Source organism: Schistocerca gregaria, chromosome X, assembly GCF_023897955.1.
Source record: "Schistocerca gregaria isolate iqSchGreg1 chromosome X, iqSchGreg1.2, whole genome shotgun sequence".
NCBI classification, from domain to species: Eukaryota; Metazoa; Arthropoda; class Insecta; order Orthoptera; family Acrididae; genus Schistocerca; species Schistocerca gregaria.
Genome location: NC_064931.1, coordinates 643,830,806 through 643,848,650, shown reverse-complemented (window position 1 = coordinate 643,848,650; position 17,845 = coordinate 643,830,806). Strand labels below are relative to the sequence as shown.

The 17,845-nt window shown below is 39.9% G+C and overlaps 1 protein-coding gene across 3 annotated transcripts in view; it reads left to right on the top strand.

The window, feature by feature from the left end:
* The window catches only part of LOC126299138 (sodium-coupled monocarboxylate transporter 1-like), a 332,547-nt gene that overhangs the window by 289,935 nt on the left and 24,767 nt on the right, over positions 1-17,845 (top strand). For all 3 annotated transcript variants that reach the window (XM_049990900.1, XM_049990901.1, XM_049990899.1), the window contains exons 9-10: positions 2,805-2,913; positions 14,857-14,966. In XM_049990900.1, coding sequence (XP_049846857.1) covers positions 2,805-2,913; positions 14,857-14,966 — 219 coding nt within the window. The remainder of the gene's footprint in view (positions 1-2,804; positions 2,914-14,856; positions 14,967-17,845) is intronic.

Genomic DNA, 17,845 nt, shown 5'->3' with positions numbered 1-17,845 from the left:
TACTGAATTGGCCAGCAAGATCAATATCTATTGCTTTCAAAGACTTTTACACAGGAACACTGCACCACCAGTGGTGATGATTACTATGTTGCACAGGCATTAATCTTCTTTTCACATTATTTCATTTAAAGATTTACTAATCAAAATTATTTCTCTGCTGTCAAGATTTTGTGAAACACATTGTAATAGAGTTATCTAAGTTCATAACCTAAGTTCCATAACTACTATAAATCTTTGTGAATTTTATACTTTTGGCAGGAATTTCATAATTTTAACATAATATACTGATGGTCCACTATTTTATGATGACATGTGGCTACTGATAAACACCATAACATCTGTGGCTACGCGTATTGTGAATCTTCTGTCATTTCAGTTTTCAATCAATTGTTGTCTCCACCTCAGCCAACAGCCTTATCACAGTGGTAAGACCATTTCTTGTCAGATCACCAGAGTTAAGTGCTGTCAGACTTATCTAGCACTTGGATGGGTCACTGTCCAGTTCTGCCAAGTGCTGTTGACAAGCATGGTGCACTCAGCCATAGTGAGGTCCACTGACGAACTACTTGATTGAGAAGTAGTGGCACTGGTCAAGAAAACTGATAACGGCCGGGAGAGTGGTGTGCTGACCACATGCCCCCTCTGTATCTGCACCTAGTGATGCCTACAGGCTCAGGATGATATCTTTCCTTTACTTAATAAATTGGCTTTGTAAAACGATATTCATGAATCCACACATTCCTATGTTCCACTACTTGCACTGTAATATGATTACGATGGAAAGGAGTAAGCATTACTAGTGAAGCAATTAGTTATAAGACATCTTACATACTAGTTGAATGCAATGTGTGTCCTGGTGCTGTTTTGCAAGAAGCACTGATAATACACTGTAGATGATTTTAGAAGTATTACTCAAAATTACTGATTGTAACTGTTTGCAAATGTACTGCTTGTGTTATGTTTCAGTACTTATGATGGAGGTGATGGTTCAGTAATTTAAGATACTTATAGACTGTATAACTTTGGCAGCTGTTTGGAGCATGAATCAACAATACAATTTGGTCATCAGCAAAGAGTAATATTATCAAATAATTTCTTTTGTTGCAGACATCATATCCAAAACTAGTCACCACAAGTAAAGGTCTTATGTATAAAGACCTAATTTATTCACCCATGGCCTCAGCATGTCATCCATATAAATATAAATAAGAATTTGCAACAAGCTGAATTCTTGCCCCACTTCCAAATTCATCTGGATCTTAGATTTTCTGTTTCCTGCAGTGGTGATTTCTGATCCTTGGTACATACTTTCTACTACCTTTATTACATGTATTCCTTTTTTGTTTATTATCTTCCATAGCTTTTCTCTGTTTACTTTAATGAAAGCTTTCATATTATCTATGAATAATAAATGTGTCTCTCTGTTGAATTCTCCATGTTTCCCAATGATTTGCCTCATCATTTGATAGTTTTTCTTGAATGAAAATTCATTTTGCTACAGTAAAAGAGTTTCATTGTCTTCCTTATTTAAAGTAATAACCAACTCCAACTCCTTTTTCCTTCACTTTGAAGTATTCAGCTGCTAATGGGGCTATGTTTACAATTATCTCACTGATGTAACTCAAAGTGCAGTTTACTAATTTCAGAACATCTGTTGCCAAATTCCTGTCATCAAGTCATTCAATTTTGTTTTATCCACATGAGTGTCATTTGCTAAAAATGTATTTCCTAAACTTCATGGCCATTATTTCTCTGGTGTCATCACCAAGTAAGTTCTTAAAATACATTGATCTCATTTCTTTAATGAAACTGACTCAGAAGTTTTCTCTTACAGATTGTATTATATCTACCATAAGGTCAAAGTTAAGAAAAAAAACATCATTTTCATCACTATTTCAAAGTGGTTTGCGTTACACTGAGGTTTGCTGATTTCATGCCCAGCAAGAAGTATAAACTTATCATGCCAGGGATAAAGCTATAGCTGTGACCTGAGTAGAATTCATCTGCTTTAATATCTCTAAGTAAAACCCATGTGTAATACTTTATTTATGAAACAATGGTTAATGAATTCTTTAATTAATAAGTAAATTTTAATTTTATTATTTTTAACCTATTCTGCCATGCAGACAGTTATTAAAACTAGTTCATCACCTGTAGTGAATAGTTGCATTTGCATACATATTTCTCACTGACAAAAAAGTTAAGCACCAAAATCATACAAAACTGAGAAGTTTGTAAAATCACATCAGATAGACTTAAGAGTTAACAATATGGACCGTTTGTTCCATGTTACAATAGTTGGATGTGCCATGCCACCAGATCTGGAAGCACAATTTAATTGTGGTTCATAATCATGTATAGCTCAACTATCCTCCTTTGAATAAACTGACCCACTGATCATTCTAGATGTTAAAATTATGACAGCTCTAATAATTTCCATGTTCTTTCATAGTATGCAAATGTTCCAAGTGATATGCAAACTGGAGCACTCATTCCTGGTGTTTAACTTTTTTTCAGTGAGCTAATATATTTGTGGAGGGCACATGGCATATTTCTCTGCAGACGCCCTGTTGTAAAATTGGTGCATATCATTATTAGAGTGCAACAGAAGTATAGTTCTTGACCTGATGTATCAAAATCAGTTGCAACCATATACTGAACTGCAGGAAAATAGGTGTGGATTATATTACAGTAAGTTGCACACTCATTTGTGTGTAAAATGATGTGGCAAAAATTTCATTTTGTCATTCCTGCTATGAAATATGTTGCAGTTTAAATAAATAATAAACATTTATCTGTTCCAGAATGATGTGGATAAATGCAGTTGGTTGGACAGCCATTGTTTTCCTGACAGTGTATGCAGGGATGCTAATATTTGCAAGGTACCATGATTGTGATCCTATTACATCACAGGTGAATATTATTTATCAGTATGTCTTTCAGTTAAGTCACTAATATCTCAGACTTCTTAGATCAAAATACTGAGTATGACAGAGGGTATACTATATATATTAACACTGTCACATGGCTCCCATTCATATTTCACCCACAGATTCTAGCTGGGAAAAACAATTATCTGAATCATTGTGCAAGTGACCTAAATTCTCTACTTTTATCATTCCTGTACAAGGTGACCATAATTAAAGTTTCAGTTTCAAAATGCCGTGGAAAGAGAACCACTGCCCAGAATGACATCAAATCTCAACAGAATACTATTGAGGCAGGGGGGGGGGGGGGGGGATGTTGTAGTGAAAAGAAGAATTTAACAAAAATTTGACCAATAGGTAGCACTGTGAGCATGAGAATATGCACAGCAACAGCCATGCAACACACAGCTGCTCCTCATTTTGTACCTGATACACTCAGCATGACTGTCTCCATGGAAGACTCACATTCTGGTGGCAGAGCTGTTTTACAAGGACCGTGACCATGCGCCAGCAGTCCTGCAGAGGTTCCAGACACTCAAGGGTAAGAAAAAGGGCATTGTTCTGATGTCTGCTAAGGGTATACAGGAAATGATTACAAAATTTGAAAAGACTGATTCTTTTGCAGTGCAATGTGGCAGAGGGAGGAAAGCATTTGACTCAATATCTGTTGAAGATGTGGCCAAGCATTACATGTTGAATTCCACAAACGTTGTACCTGTGAGCATGGCACATAAAATCCTATGAAACAGCCTGCATTGCTGTTCATACAAAATCTTCCCATCTTCAGGCACTGTTTGCTGCTGTTCTGCCAGAAAGATAAGCATTCCCTCTGGAATTTCTTGCTCACATGAAAGCAGACAATGAATGGCCATGGAACATTCTGTGGACAGAAAAAGCCCATTTCCATCTCCAATGACATGTCAGCATACATAATTGCAGAAAATGAGCAGCAGAAAATCTGCACACTCATCAGCCGATAGCACTTCATTCTGCAAAGGTGACTTTATGGTGCAGGTTGATGGTATTGTTTATGGTAGGGCTGCAAATTTTTTTAAGGAAATGAGAAATTAGTCCTTTGTGTCATGTTACCTGTACCATCGCTGGTAAATGCTATAAGAGTCTTTTGCATACCACTGTCATTCCAACCCTTCAACAGTATGGATGTGTGGATAGGATCATTTTTATGCAAGATGCTGCAGAGGTATTTTGGAAATGCTAGAACTATCAGCCATAATTTCCCTACAACCTGGCCATCCAGCTCACCTCATCTTAGTCTGTGTGACTTCTGGGTGTGGGGTTGTCTAAAAGATGTTGGTTCAGTGCTCCTATATCAAATGGAGCTGAATTGAAGCACACATTGTACAACACATTTTGAACAAGACCCGAGACACTCCAATATGTTGTGGAACAAGCTGTTTTTTGATTTTTATTTGTGACAGGAAAGAGAGGACAGTATACTGAACACACCTTGCATCAGTCTCGGGACAATTATAAACCAATGTCATTTTTGTTTTATGTGGTTTTTGGCCTCAGGACAAATAAAAACTGACATTTTCCATCTGATGTGCTATGACCCTGTCATAGTGGATTGGCTTACATAACTAACAGTGCCACAACTGTTGACTGCAAAACTTGTGTAGTCATGCACATTGAACAGTTCAAGTGGTACAATGTGCAGCCCAAAACAAAGCTGTTGTTTTTAGCCAACCTCATTTAATTTCTTAAATGGAGTTGCTTATGGCTCCATCTATCAATAAAATTTTTGTTCATTTTTTTCCCATGATGTTTCCCGCTGCATCAATAATATGTTGTTCAAATTTGATGCCATTCTGAGCAGTGGTTCTCTTTCTACAGCATTTTAAAACTATAACATTAATTATAAAAGTTACAGGGTTCATTCTATTGGGAACATTTGTGGCCAGAAACTTTATTTATTCCAAGTAGTAAAGGGTACAACAATCAGTCACAAATAATATTTATTCCATATCTAGGTTCTGGTCACTTTGTGGCCATCTTCAGTTCTAAAAAGACATATGAAGAACCACTTACAATAAGATAACATGCATGCCTTATTAAATGTAAAGTTTTTTAGGCTTTAAATGTGAGACAGTCATAAGGTTCATACCTGTAAATGTAAGTTAAAACATTAAAACCACTTATATATGCACATAGTGCCAACTGGAGCATTCATGTCAAAGGTTGACTTCACACTGAGGCCACTGTTTAAATTACATCACAGCTGCAACAGTGGACTAGTTTTGTGCTCACATATGAGGATGCTCCATCCATGCAAGGAGGGAAGGCATATGGACCTGTTGGAGGAGTTTGAAATCTTTTACCATCAGACATCATCTCACAGGACACTGCTTAACGAGCATGTGACCACAAGAAGCTCCCAGTTTTGGAAACTGTTTAAAAGTCATTGGAATTTGGCTACTATGGGCTGATCCCAACATGACTTCCTGCTCTTCAAGTTAAAAACAGTAATAATAAAAGGTAAAACAAAACACAATAAGAGCACATTTAAAACTTGATACTGAAATGTAGCACTTTCCCGGCACAAAAACTGGAATAGCCTGCCCTGGCATAGGGAGTCTGTTGTTGAAGGAGAAAAATTTGTTCATTATGGAGGGTAGGGGTGTGATGGTATAATATTGGAGGAGTGAAGTAGTATTAATGGGGTAGGAAAGGCTGTTAGGAAGGAAGAGTGGGTGGAGTAGAGGGGGTATTGGTGAGGCTAAAATTTGATGGGGAATGAGAGATAGGGAGCACTGATCTGAAATGAAGCCCTATGTATTTCCTACATTTTTGCATGACTTAATTTTACTAGTTTTGACACCAAACAGTGCAAATTATGAAGTTTTTTTGTGTGAAACTTATGGGAAAGGTCATTTAAAACAGAAAGATTTATGGTCCTTTTGATATACCACTGCTGGTACAATGCCTTATAACATCACTTCTGTCTGCCCAACTCCTCCAGTTGTCCTTAGTATGTAACACAATTTAATAAAAAAATTATTAATGTAAGAATTCTGAACAACATCTTTCATATTTTTTGAACTATGTTCAGTAAAGCATACAGCAACAACTGATGCCACTGCTTAGTTGACGCAATTGCCACCATATGTAACTGTAAGACATTAGTCAAACTTTTTATTTGCAACCACATGATTTGCTCTATGTACATAAGTTATTGAAAAGTATAAAGTAATAAATAAAATGATAAAACATATCAATTTTGTCAACACATCACACATGTAAAACTGTAAATCAGCATGACATACACTGAAGCCAGTTATATCTGTAAACAGGAGTCTCAATGTGGACTCAGCCTTTAATGTGTCTAGTCCAGTTGGGACTATGTGCATATATATGTGGTCTGAATGTTTTGACTTACATTTACTGTAAGATAGGAGTGGGTGAGTGATTCTCTGCTGGATGTTGACAATGAATTGGGTGAAGAAGGAAGCCAATTTAGTTGAATAGAACACTTTACTGATGAACATGAATATACATGGTTCAACACCTCTGAAACAGACAGACTGCAGGTGATGCAAAGTGATCCTCAGGCTTCAGCACACTGGTATGTGTGTCCCGATGCAGGCGTTTCCTGTCAGCGATTGCAGTGGCCAGTTACTACATCATGATAGCACGTGGCAGCTGGTCGCTGCAGTGTAGCAGTGCAGTAGCAAGGTGGTGCCCATGTGCAGAGGCGGAGGCACTGTCATGGTTTTAGTGACTACCAACAGAGGCTGTGAGTCATTGGACGGTTCAGCTGTGACGACTTTGTGATGGGATGGTCCTGATGATACAGATTCCATTTCCATACGGTGGCAGTTGTGGAAGACCCCCTGTACTGGGACTGCATCAAAACATCTGGAATGGGATTGATGGCCTGGTGTGGCATAGTTGGTTAATCAGTCAATCATGTGACAGTAGTCTGCATGACGTCCCTCATGTGGAAGTGCCAGTTGCAGGTGCCCATTTTCTGACATCACTGAGCTGGCAGGGCATTGGCTGGTAACTGCGACCTGGCTTTGGCTGCTGGTCTGTTGTTCCAGCTGGCAGTGTTTGGGGCATTACATTTCCTCCCATCTTAGCTTAACCCAGTCCTCTGGATTCCTATTTTGTTAGTCTGACTGTAACAGCACACTTTCACATCTATCAATGTTTCTTCATTTCTTGAATAAGACTTTGGTGTGTGTCCCTTTTTGTTTTATTTTACACTAAATACAATATCTCACTCCTAAAATGCTTAAGCACTGAATTTCTGTATCCCTCTTTGTTTTTTCCCCTCTTTTTTCTTTCACAATTTACTATTGTTCACTGTGGTTGAGTCACTTCTTCACTGGTACCAGCATGTCTGTTGTGGACCCACATGTTGATGGAAGGTAGGGGCAGGATTTGCAACTCTGTGTGTGAGATGGCAGTACGCAATCGTTATTATGCTCAAAATTACACAAACGGCTGATGTGCTAGTCCCTGTGGTTATGAGGCAAGTGCCTTGTTCATTCCATTGTTTTCTTATATGACTGAGTAGATGTTCCTTCATCACATGATCACTTTTGTGCTGCTATCATCTGGTCCAAGGTAGGCAGAAGAGTTTGGTCTAACGAGGAATTTAGAAGAGTCAGGTTTTCCTTGGGTTGGATTTCTAAAGGAAAGTCCATTAGATAAATTAATGAGTAGCTGGTATTTAGAATTGTGGTTCTGTTAATGGTGGCAGGTAACCAGAATGTGGGACCTGAAGTGTCACACTGTGTACCATTCACTAGCAATCCCTGACTTATTAGCTCTATATGCTGGGTGCTGATGAAATGTTATTGGTCATGACAGATGGCAATGACTACTATTGGTTTTGGTACTGAGTACAGCTAGTGTGACTCTATCTTTTGGAAAAATTTGTTTCACTTGCAATGATCTCCTTGGGCAGTTAGTTGCCAGCTTCTTGAAACAGAGTATACCTGCATAACTTAGGTACTGGGTGTACTTTATTTTTGCTGCAAATAGTGACTTGCCTAGCTCATCACTACAGTGACTCCACAGTGGAGAGTAGTATTTTCTCATATGCCTCATCATCTTAACTGACTGTCTACCTGCTTATCTGGGTGGTAACGTGCTTGTCTCCCAAGCCCTGGGCTCGGATTCCATTCCCAGTTGGATTGGAGATTTTCTCCACTTGGGGAATGGGTGTTGTGTTGTCCTCATCATCATTTCATCCTCATTACTGGCCGCAAGTCCCCCAATGTGGCGCCTAATAAAATAAGACCTGCACTTGGCAGCCGAACCCAATTAGGACATCCCAGCCAACAATGCCATACAATCATTTCATTTCATCTTAACTGACTGGCTTGACATAGAAGACATCTGTTACAAAGAGTCTTCAACCTTAAATGTACACACCAAAGTGTGACACACATGTACTTACTCATTCTCACTTACTGCCAACTTATGATCTATGTGCTTATCTACTTCATACCAACCACATTTTAAAGAAAACAATGGATTTGAATTAGACACACTACTGTTCTATTAATATGAGGTGCATTCAAGTTCTAGGGCCTCCGATTCTTTTTCTCCGGACTGGAAACAGAAACATGCGCATTGTTTTAAAATGAGGCCGCATTCATTGTCAATACGTCCCAGAGATGGCAGCACCATACGGCAGATGGAATTTTACCGCGAGCAGTGAGAATGAGAACTGTTTTAAATACTTAAAATGGCGACGTTTTCCTTACTTGAAGCCCGCATCTCGTGGTCGTGCGGTAGCGTTTCCGCTTCCCACGCCCGGGTTCCCGGGGTCAGGGATTTTCTCTGCCTCGTGATGGCTGGGTGTTGTGTGCTGCCCTTAGGTTAGTTAGGATTAAGTAGTTCTAAGTTCTAGGGGACTGATGACATAGATGTTTAGTCCCATAGTGCTCAGAGCCATTGGAACCATTTTTTTCCTTACTTGAACAGCGTGCAATCATTCATTTTCTGAATTTATGTGATGTGAAACCAATTGAAATCCATCAACAGTTGAAGGAGACATCTGGTGATGGAGTTATGGATGTGTTGAAAGTGTGTTTGTGGGTGTGACAGTTTAATGAAGGCAGAACATCATGTGACAACAAACCGAAACAGCCTCGGGCTCGCACAAGCCGGTCTGACGACATGATCAAGAAAGTGGAGAGAATTGTTTTGGGGGATCGCCGAATGACTGTTGAACAGATCACCTCCAGAGTTGGCATTTCTGTGGGTTCTGTGCACACAATCCTGCATGATGACCTGAAAATGCGAAAACTGTCATCCAGGTGGGTGCCACGAATGCTGACGGACGACCACATGGCTGCCCGTGTGGCATGTTGCCAAGCAATGTTGACGCACAACGACAGCATGAATTGGACTTTCTTTTAATTGGTTGTGACAATGGATCAGACGTGGATGCCATTTTTCAATCCAGAAACAAAGTGCCAGTCAGCTCAATGGAAGCACACAGATTCACCGTCACCAAAAAAATTTCGGGTAACCGCCAGTGCTGAAAAAATTATGGTGTCCATGTTCTGGGACAGCGAGGGCATAATCCTTACCCATTGCGTTCCAAAGGGCACTATGGTAACAGGTGCATCCTACGAAAATTGTTTTGAAGAACAAATTCCTTCCTGCACTGCAACAAGGGCTGCGCGGGTGCTGTTTCACCAAGACAACGCACCCGCACATCGAGCTAATGTTACACAACAGTTTCTTCGTGATAACAACTTTGAAGTGACTCCTCATGCTCCCTACTTACCTGACCTGGCTCCTAGTGACTTTCGGCTTTTTCCAACAATGAAAGACACTCTCCGTGGCCGCACATTCATCAGCCGTGCTGCTATTGCCTCAGCGATTTTCCAGTGGTCAAAACAGACTTCTAAAGAAGCCTTCGCCGCTGCCATGGAATCATGGCATCAGCATTGTCAAAAATGTGTACGTCTGCAGGGCGATTACGTCGAGAAGTAACACCAGTTTCATCAATTTCAGGTGAGTAGTTAATTAGAAAACAAATCGGAGGCCTTAGAACTTGAATGCACCTCGTAGTTCTCTAACCTGTTACCTATATGCAAATGTACCCTGTGAACCTCTCTCATAGAAATAATACAACATAAATATAACCATAATACATAACTGTTAAGCAATTACAAACATCCAACTCATGAGATCACCTTGTGGTCTTAAGGTGTATAGGTGTATGGATGTATTGGAACAATTTCAGGTACACTCTGCATCACTGGCTTATTTCTACCTTTCTTTCTTCTGCTTTCTTTACCCAATTCCCTTCCTCTTTCAGAAGAAGCTGTTGGTAATTGAGGCAGTCCTTCCAGTTCACCTTGAAATGGGATTATTCTTTCTATACAAACCACATGGCTCAGATGGAGCGTTATGTTTTAATGTTAACTGGGGATGTTGTTTCACTATCTGATAGGATCCTTGGTATTGCAAAATGAACTTCTTTCCTTTCCCATTCGGAACATGAGGGTTAGATAACATGACCCACTGCCCAACATTATACTTATGTAATTCTGCTTTCTTATTGTGAGTGTTCTCCTGTCTTTCTAGAACCTCTGTCTTCTTTTTTCACCTGATATCATATTCCTTCAGTCATTTTAATAAAGTCCTGAGCAGAGGCTGCTTCCTCCTCTGGAGTAGGTTGACATAATTCAAAAAGTGTGGGCATTTGTGTACCAAGAACAACCTTATAGAGTAATAGACCCATGTTTTCTTGGAGTTTTGAATTGACTTTCCACTTCTGATACCAATATTGTAACATGAGTTTACTGCAAGGTACAAGTGGGTAAGTAGTTCTCTGCTGCAGGTTGGCGATTGAGTGAGCAAAGAAGGCAGTCAGTCAGTTGACAGAATACTTTATTGATGAAAACTGAACAGACGTAGTTCAGCATATCTGAAACAGACAGATTTCAGGCAATGGAAGGTGATCCTCAGACCCCAGCACAGTGGTGCAGGTGTGCTGACACAGGCCTTTCTCTTGGATGGTTGTGGTGGTCTGGCTACCACAACATGCTGGCAGATGGTGGTTGATGGCCGTGGAGTGGTGGTGGAGCAGTGAGATGATGTCCCTGTGGCTGGGTAGGATACTCAGACAGCAATCGTTCATTTGTGGTCTAGCGGAGACAGTGTCATAGACAGTGACAACTGACACAGACTGTGCATCATCAGACAGCTTAGCTATGATGACTTGCTGACAGGTTGGTTCTGGTGGTTTAAATCCCATTTCCAGGTGCTGACAGTTGTGGAAGGCCTCTGCTTGAGGCTGCATTGAAACATCTGAAGCATGGTCAATGGCCTGTTGTGGCATAATCTTGTAGGTTGGTTGATCATGTGATGAGAGTCCATATGGTGTCCCTCATGTGGAAGCACCAGCTGTGGAAGACATGTCTGATGATGCTGCTGAGCTGGCAGTGCATTGGATGGTAGCCGTGACTTGATTTTGGTTGCTGAGCTGAAGTCTTAAATGTTAATGTTTGAGCTGTTACACTATTTTATGACTGACTCACATTTAAATCTTATGTACATTAATAAGGCATATATGTTACTTTATTGTAACTTTTTTCTTCATATTTCCTTTTAACACTGAAGATGGCCACAGAGTGACCAGATGATGATCTTGTACAGCCCTCTATTGGATTTTTGAGTATCTGTATAATTTTGTAATGCTAAATAAATACAGTGATGTGCCAAACATTATGATCACTTGCTTAACTGTGTGTCTGTAATGCAACACAGAAGTAATTATACATGGTAAAGATTCAACAAGTCATTGGTATGTTTCTGGAAGTATGTGACACCAGATATCTTTGCACAGGACATACAATTCCTGTCAATTATGGTCTCGTTATTTGTGGGCGTGTGGCTGGCACCTGATAACACCCAACATGAGTTCCATTGCATTCAGATGAGGTGAATATGGTGACCAAAATATAAACATGAATTCACTATTGTGCACCTTAAACCACTGTAGCAGGATTATGACCTTGTGACATGGGCAATTATCATGCTGGAAGATACCATCAACATCATGGAAAACATGCAACATGAAGGAATGTGGGTGGTCTGCAGTAATGTTCATGTAGTTCACAGCTGCCTTGGAACCCATGATCATTACCACAGGGCCTATGGAAACATAGCTGAATGTCCCTCAAAGCACAATACTACCTCTACCAGCCTACATCTTTGGCAGGGTGTGTTTTAAGCAGCTGTTCACCTGGATGACATCTTATGTGGATATGGCTTCTGAAGAGGTGCAACAAGAAATGTGATTTGTCTGACCAGGTGACATGTTTTCATTTATCCCTAAACCAGTCTCAATGATCCCAGGCCCACTGCAAAAGTAACTGATGAAGCCACTGGATAAACAAGGGGATACATAGTGGTCATTTGCTTCAAAGCATATGTGCAGTAGCATGCACTGAATGGCTATGATGAGGTGTGGACATCCAGCTGTTTGTAACCAACTCACAATTTTACTGTCTCTCAACCACGTTCCATAGATGCTCACAACAGTAGAATGTGAACAACCAATTATCTTCACCGTTTTGATATGCTCATACCCAGACAAAGGGTGGTGAAAATATGAAGTTCGTCAAAGTTGCTTATGACAATGCATTTGTAGTTAATATCATTGCTAGAACAGTTCCCCATTCATTTCTGCCCTGCCTATATACAGGGTGATTATAATTAAAGTTAAATTTTCAAACCGCTGTAGAAATAACACCACTAGTCAGAATGATGTCAAATTGCAACGGAGTATTATCAGAGAAGCGGGAAAACGTATGGCAGAAGAAAAATAAATAGTTACAAAATGTAGCAATAGATGGCACTGTAAGCATCACAATTTACTGTTAGTTACATAAGCCCATCCACCCAGGCAAGGTCACATCACACGGGATGGGGAAAAACTGGTTTTTAATTGTCCGAAGCCAAAAACCGCGTAAAAAGCATCACTCACATTGGTTTTTAATCATCCTGAGGCCAAAACCTGCATAAAAAGCATCAATCAAAATCAAATTGTAGTATTAAATTTCGTATGACTGGCGCAAAACATGTTCAATATGCTGTCCACTATTTTCCGCAACAAGTTGAAACTGAGAAACAGCATGTTCCACAACTGATCTAAGTGCTTCTGGGGTCACATTCAGAATGTGTTGCACAATGTGTGCCTTCAACGCAGTTAATTTTGAAGTTGGAACATTGAACACAACATCTTTCAGATATCCCCACAGCCAGAAGTCACACAGATTAATATCAGGTGATCGGAATCGCCAGGCCGTAGGGAAATGGCGGCTGATAATTCTAGCATTTCCAAAATGGTGCTTCATTAGCTGCTTAACTGGATTTGCAATGTACAGAGGTGTACCATCTTGCACAAAAATGATCCCATCCACACTATTGGAGAGCTGGAATGACGTGGTTGCGCAAAAGACACTCATAGTGCTTACCAGTGACAGTACAGGTAACAGGACCGGAAGCCTCTGTTTCTTTGAAAAAATATGGCCCTATGGTAAATTCTGCTGTAAACCTGCACAACACAGTGATCTTTTTAGGATGAAGTGATACTGGTTGAGTTGCTTGTGGATTTTCCATTGCACATATTTGACAATTCTGCGTAATGTCATACCCTGTCAGATGGAAGTGGGCTTCATCTGTCCACAAAATCTTCCATGGCCAATCATTGCCCACTTCTATGAAAGCAAGAAATTCTAAAGCAAAGGTCTCTCTTACTGGCAGGTCAACAGTAAGCTACTCATGCACATGGGTAATTTCAAATGGATAGCAAAGAAGGATATTTCGTAAGAATTGACTAATTGTGCTCATGGATATGTCCAATGCTTGGTCAATTCTCCATGCACTACATGTTTGCACACCATCACTCATCTCCTCCTGCAATGCTGTGGCCACTGCTTCCACTGATGTCAAATCAATTTGTTTCCTCCCTCTACCATGTTGCACATCAAAAGAACTGGTCTTTTTGAATTTCCAAATCATTTTCTCCAGACCCACAGCAGTCACTGGACCAAAGCCTTTTTTCAAACCATTCAATGTCTGGAACTTCTGCAGAGCAACGTATGTGCAGTCATCATTCTTGTAATACAGCTTTACTTGCAGAGAGCAATCCTGCATTGAGATAGTCATGCCTAATGTCACAGATGTGAAAGGAGGAAAAGCCATGTACCTGGTGTGTTTATACCAACTTCAATTAGTCATATGTAAGACAGGTGTTTTCATTTACATAGTCTGACACATACAGCGCCATCTATTGATCAATTTTCTCACCCTTTTTTTTATGCCATACGTTTTCCCCATATCCCAATAATATTCCATGGAAATTTGACGTCATTCTGACCAGTGGCGTTATTTCTACAATATTTTGGAAGCTCAATCTTAATTATAATAATCCTGTATATTGCTTACCACACCACGAGCTCACAAATCCAACAGGTGTCATTTGATTTCATAGTGGCTAGTGGTCGTAATGTTTTGGCTCATCCATGTAAATCTAACACAAATTATTTAGGGCTTTTGTGAATTTCTTCTCTTTTGTCAATTATTCAAATTTTATAGCTGTTCCAGGCATATGAGCAGCGTTCAATAATGTGCCACATTAATGTGGATCTACACTTTCACATAATCATAATCTGGCATTTTACTTCTCCATTGTGGTGGTCTTATCCCTATATGTTGTTTCAGTGTAGACATTCTATCAATTAGCAAAGTGTTTGTTTATTTTGTCAATAACACTTGGCTCAGTTACCTTATCAAAAGCACTAAGTGATCACATAAGTCTTCATAGTTAAACTATAAATGAAAATCTGAGACTGAAAATAACACATTATTAAACACTGAATCAAACTGAAAGCCAAGCTCTTTCTTTCCTCTGTTTTCTCTTTAAACACAGATGGTGAAGAAACCAGATCAGCTTTTTCCTCTTTATATAATGGACACCTTGAGTGACTATCCAGGATTTCCCGGTGTTTTTGTTGCTGGGATATTTAGTGCTGGACTAAGGTAAGCAGAGCTCTAGCTTGTACATCTTTATTTGCTGTGTACTTACTTCGTGATATATATCAAACTGATCATAACATGTGGGCTTTCACAGGTGGTGTCTTCATTAATTAAAACTTCTGGGCTAAGAGGTCACAGTCAAACAGTATAAATTCTTCCTCCTGACGTTTAATGATATGCCAAAATGAGTTATAAAATGCAGCCAGAGAATTGTGTCAAGTGCTACAAAAATTCTCTTATGAGGAAGTGATTTTTCTTAGCATTCAACAGAACAATAAATAAATATGTAAATTACACTGAGGTGACAGAGGTCATGGGATACATACTAATATTACAATGGACCTCCTTTTGCCTGGTGTACTGCAGCACCTTGATGTGGACTGAAGTCAACAAGTTGCTGCAAGTCACCTGCTGCAATACTGAGCCATGCTGCCTCTAAAGTCACCCGCAATTTTGAAAGTGTTGCCTGTGTAGGTCTTTTGCATGAACTGACCTCTTGATTACATTCCATAAATGTTCAGTGGGATTCATCTTGGGCAATCTGTGTGGCCAGACCATTCACCTGAATTGTACAGAATGTTCTTCAAACCAATCACAAACAATTGTGGTCTGGCATCATGACACATTCTCATCCATAAAAATTCCATTGTTGTTTGGGAACATAAAGTCCCTAAATGGCTGCAAATGACCTTCACATAGCTCAACATAATTATCTCCAGTCAACAATCAGTTCAGTTGGACTAGAGGACACAGTCCATTCCATGTAAACATAACCCACACTATTATGTAGGCACCATCAGCTTGCACATTGCCTTGTTGACAACTTGGGTTCCTTGGTTTCATGGGTCCTGCAGCACACTCAAACCCTACCATCTGCTCTTACCAACTAAAACTGGGACTCTTCTGCCCAGGTCATGTGTTTACAATCATGAAAGGTCCAAATGATATGGTCACAAGCCTAGGATGCACACTGCAGGTGATGTGCTATTGGCAAAGGCATTTGATATTTGGTCAATTTGTGCTGCATATGCATTGGCCATCTGCTGCCATAGCCCATTAATGCGAAATCTGTCCAAACAGATACATTTGTTCTACATACCATATTGATTTCTGTGGTTATTTGATGCAGTGTTACTTGTCTGTTAGCTCTGACAACTCTACACAAATGCCGCTCTTCTGCAACTGTGTTATCCACAGTGAGAGGTAATTGCTGAAAGTTGCTATTCTTAGCACTCTCTTGACACTGTGGATCTCAGAATACTGAACTCACTAACAATTTCGAAAATGAAATGTCGGAGGCATCTAGTTTGAACTAGCATTCACTTTCAAAGTCTGTTACTTCCTGTTGTGCAGCTGTAATCACATTGGAAATGTTTTCACATCAATCACCTGAGTATAACTAACAGCTCCTGCCTGCTCTTTTATATGTTGTGTTTGTGACACATTTTTCACCTCAGTGCATACCAGAATGTAAAATTTCTTGGTTTAAGGGGAGATGGAAGGCAATTTTTATCCCTATTCTGCCAATACTATTTTAGCCTTTGAATAGGTACACTTTTCATGGGAACTATAAGTGATAAAACAATGAAATTTGTACTGTATATATAACATATATGCCTCAGTTTACAAGTAAAATGAACATAATACCTCTTATGATTTTGAAGGAAAAAAAATTCTTTCACTAGTAAAATTTAACTTTTCTTGTACATTAATTATTATAAAACAGTTTCTGATTGTTTGGTGGTTCTCAATTTACTTGTAGTAACATATTAACATATGCAGCACAAATTGACCAAATATCATGTTTATAACCCCATTAGTTTATCATATAATGGTGAAGGTGGAAAGCCTCGCTCGCGGGGTGGAATCAGAGCTAACTATTTGTAGTATCGTTCCGAGAACCGATCGCGGTCCTCTGGTTTGGAGCCGAGTGGAAGGCTTAAACCAGAGGCTCAGACGATTCTGCGGAGAGCTGGGGTGCAAATTTCTCGACCTCCGCTATCGGGTGGAGAAATGTAGGGTCCCCCCGAATAGGTCAGGCGTGCACTACACGCGGGAAGCGGCTACGAGGGTAGCGGAGTACGTGTGGAGTGCACATGGGGTTTTTTTAGGTTAGAGAATTCCCTCCCTAGGCCCGACAAGACGCCTCCTGAGACGCGGCAAGGCAGGAGTAGGCAAAATGCAACAAGGAATAACAATATTAATGTGCTAATAGTAAACTGCAGGAGCGTCTATAGAAAGGTCCCAGAACTGCTCTCATTAATAAACGGTCACAACGCCCATATAGTACTAGGAACAGAAAGTTGGCTGAAACCAGACGTAAACAGTAATGAAATCCTAAACTCTGATTGGAATGTATACCGCAGAGATAGGCTGGACAGTGAAGGGGGAGGCGTGTTTATAGCGATAAGAAGTGCAATAGTATCGAAGGAAATTGACGGAGATTCGAATTGTGAAATGATTTGGGTGAAGGTCACGGTTAAAGCAGGCTCAGACATGGTAATTGGATGTCTCTATAGGCCCCCGGGCTCAGCAGCTGTTGTGGCTCAGCACCTGAAGAATAATTTGGAGAATATTTCGAGTAGATTTCCCCACCATGTTATAGTTCTGGGTGGAGATTTTAATTTGCCGGATATAGACTGGGAGACTCAAACGTTCATAACGGGTGGCAGGGACAAAGAATCCAGTGAAATATTTTTAAGTGCTTTATCTGAAAACTACCTTGAGCAGTTAAACAGAAAACCGACTACTGGCGATAATATATTAGACCTTCTGATGACAAACAGACCCGAACTATTTGAATCAGTTAATGCAGAACAGGGAATCAGCGATCATAAAGCGGTTACTGCGTCGATGATTTCAGCCGTAAATAGAAATATTAA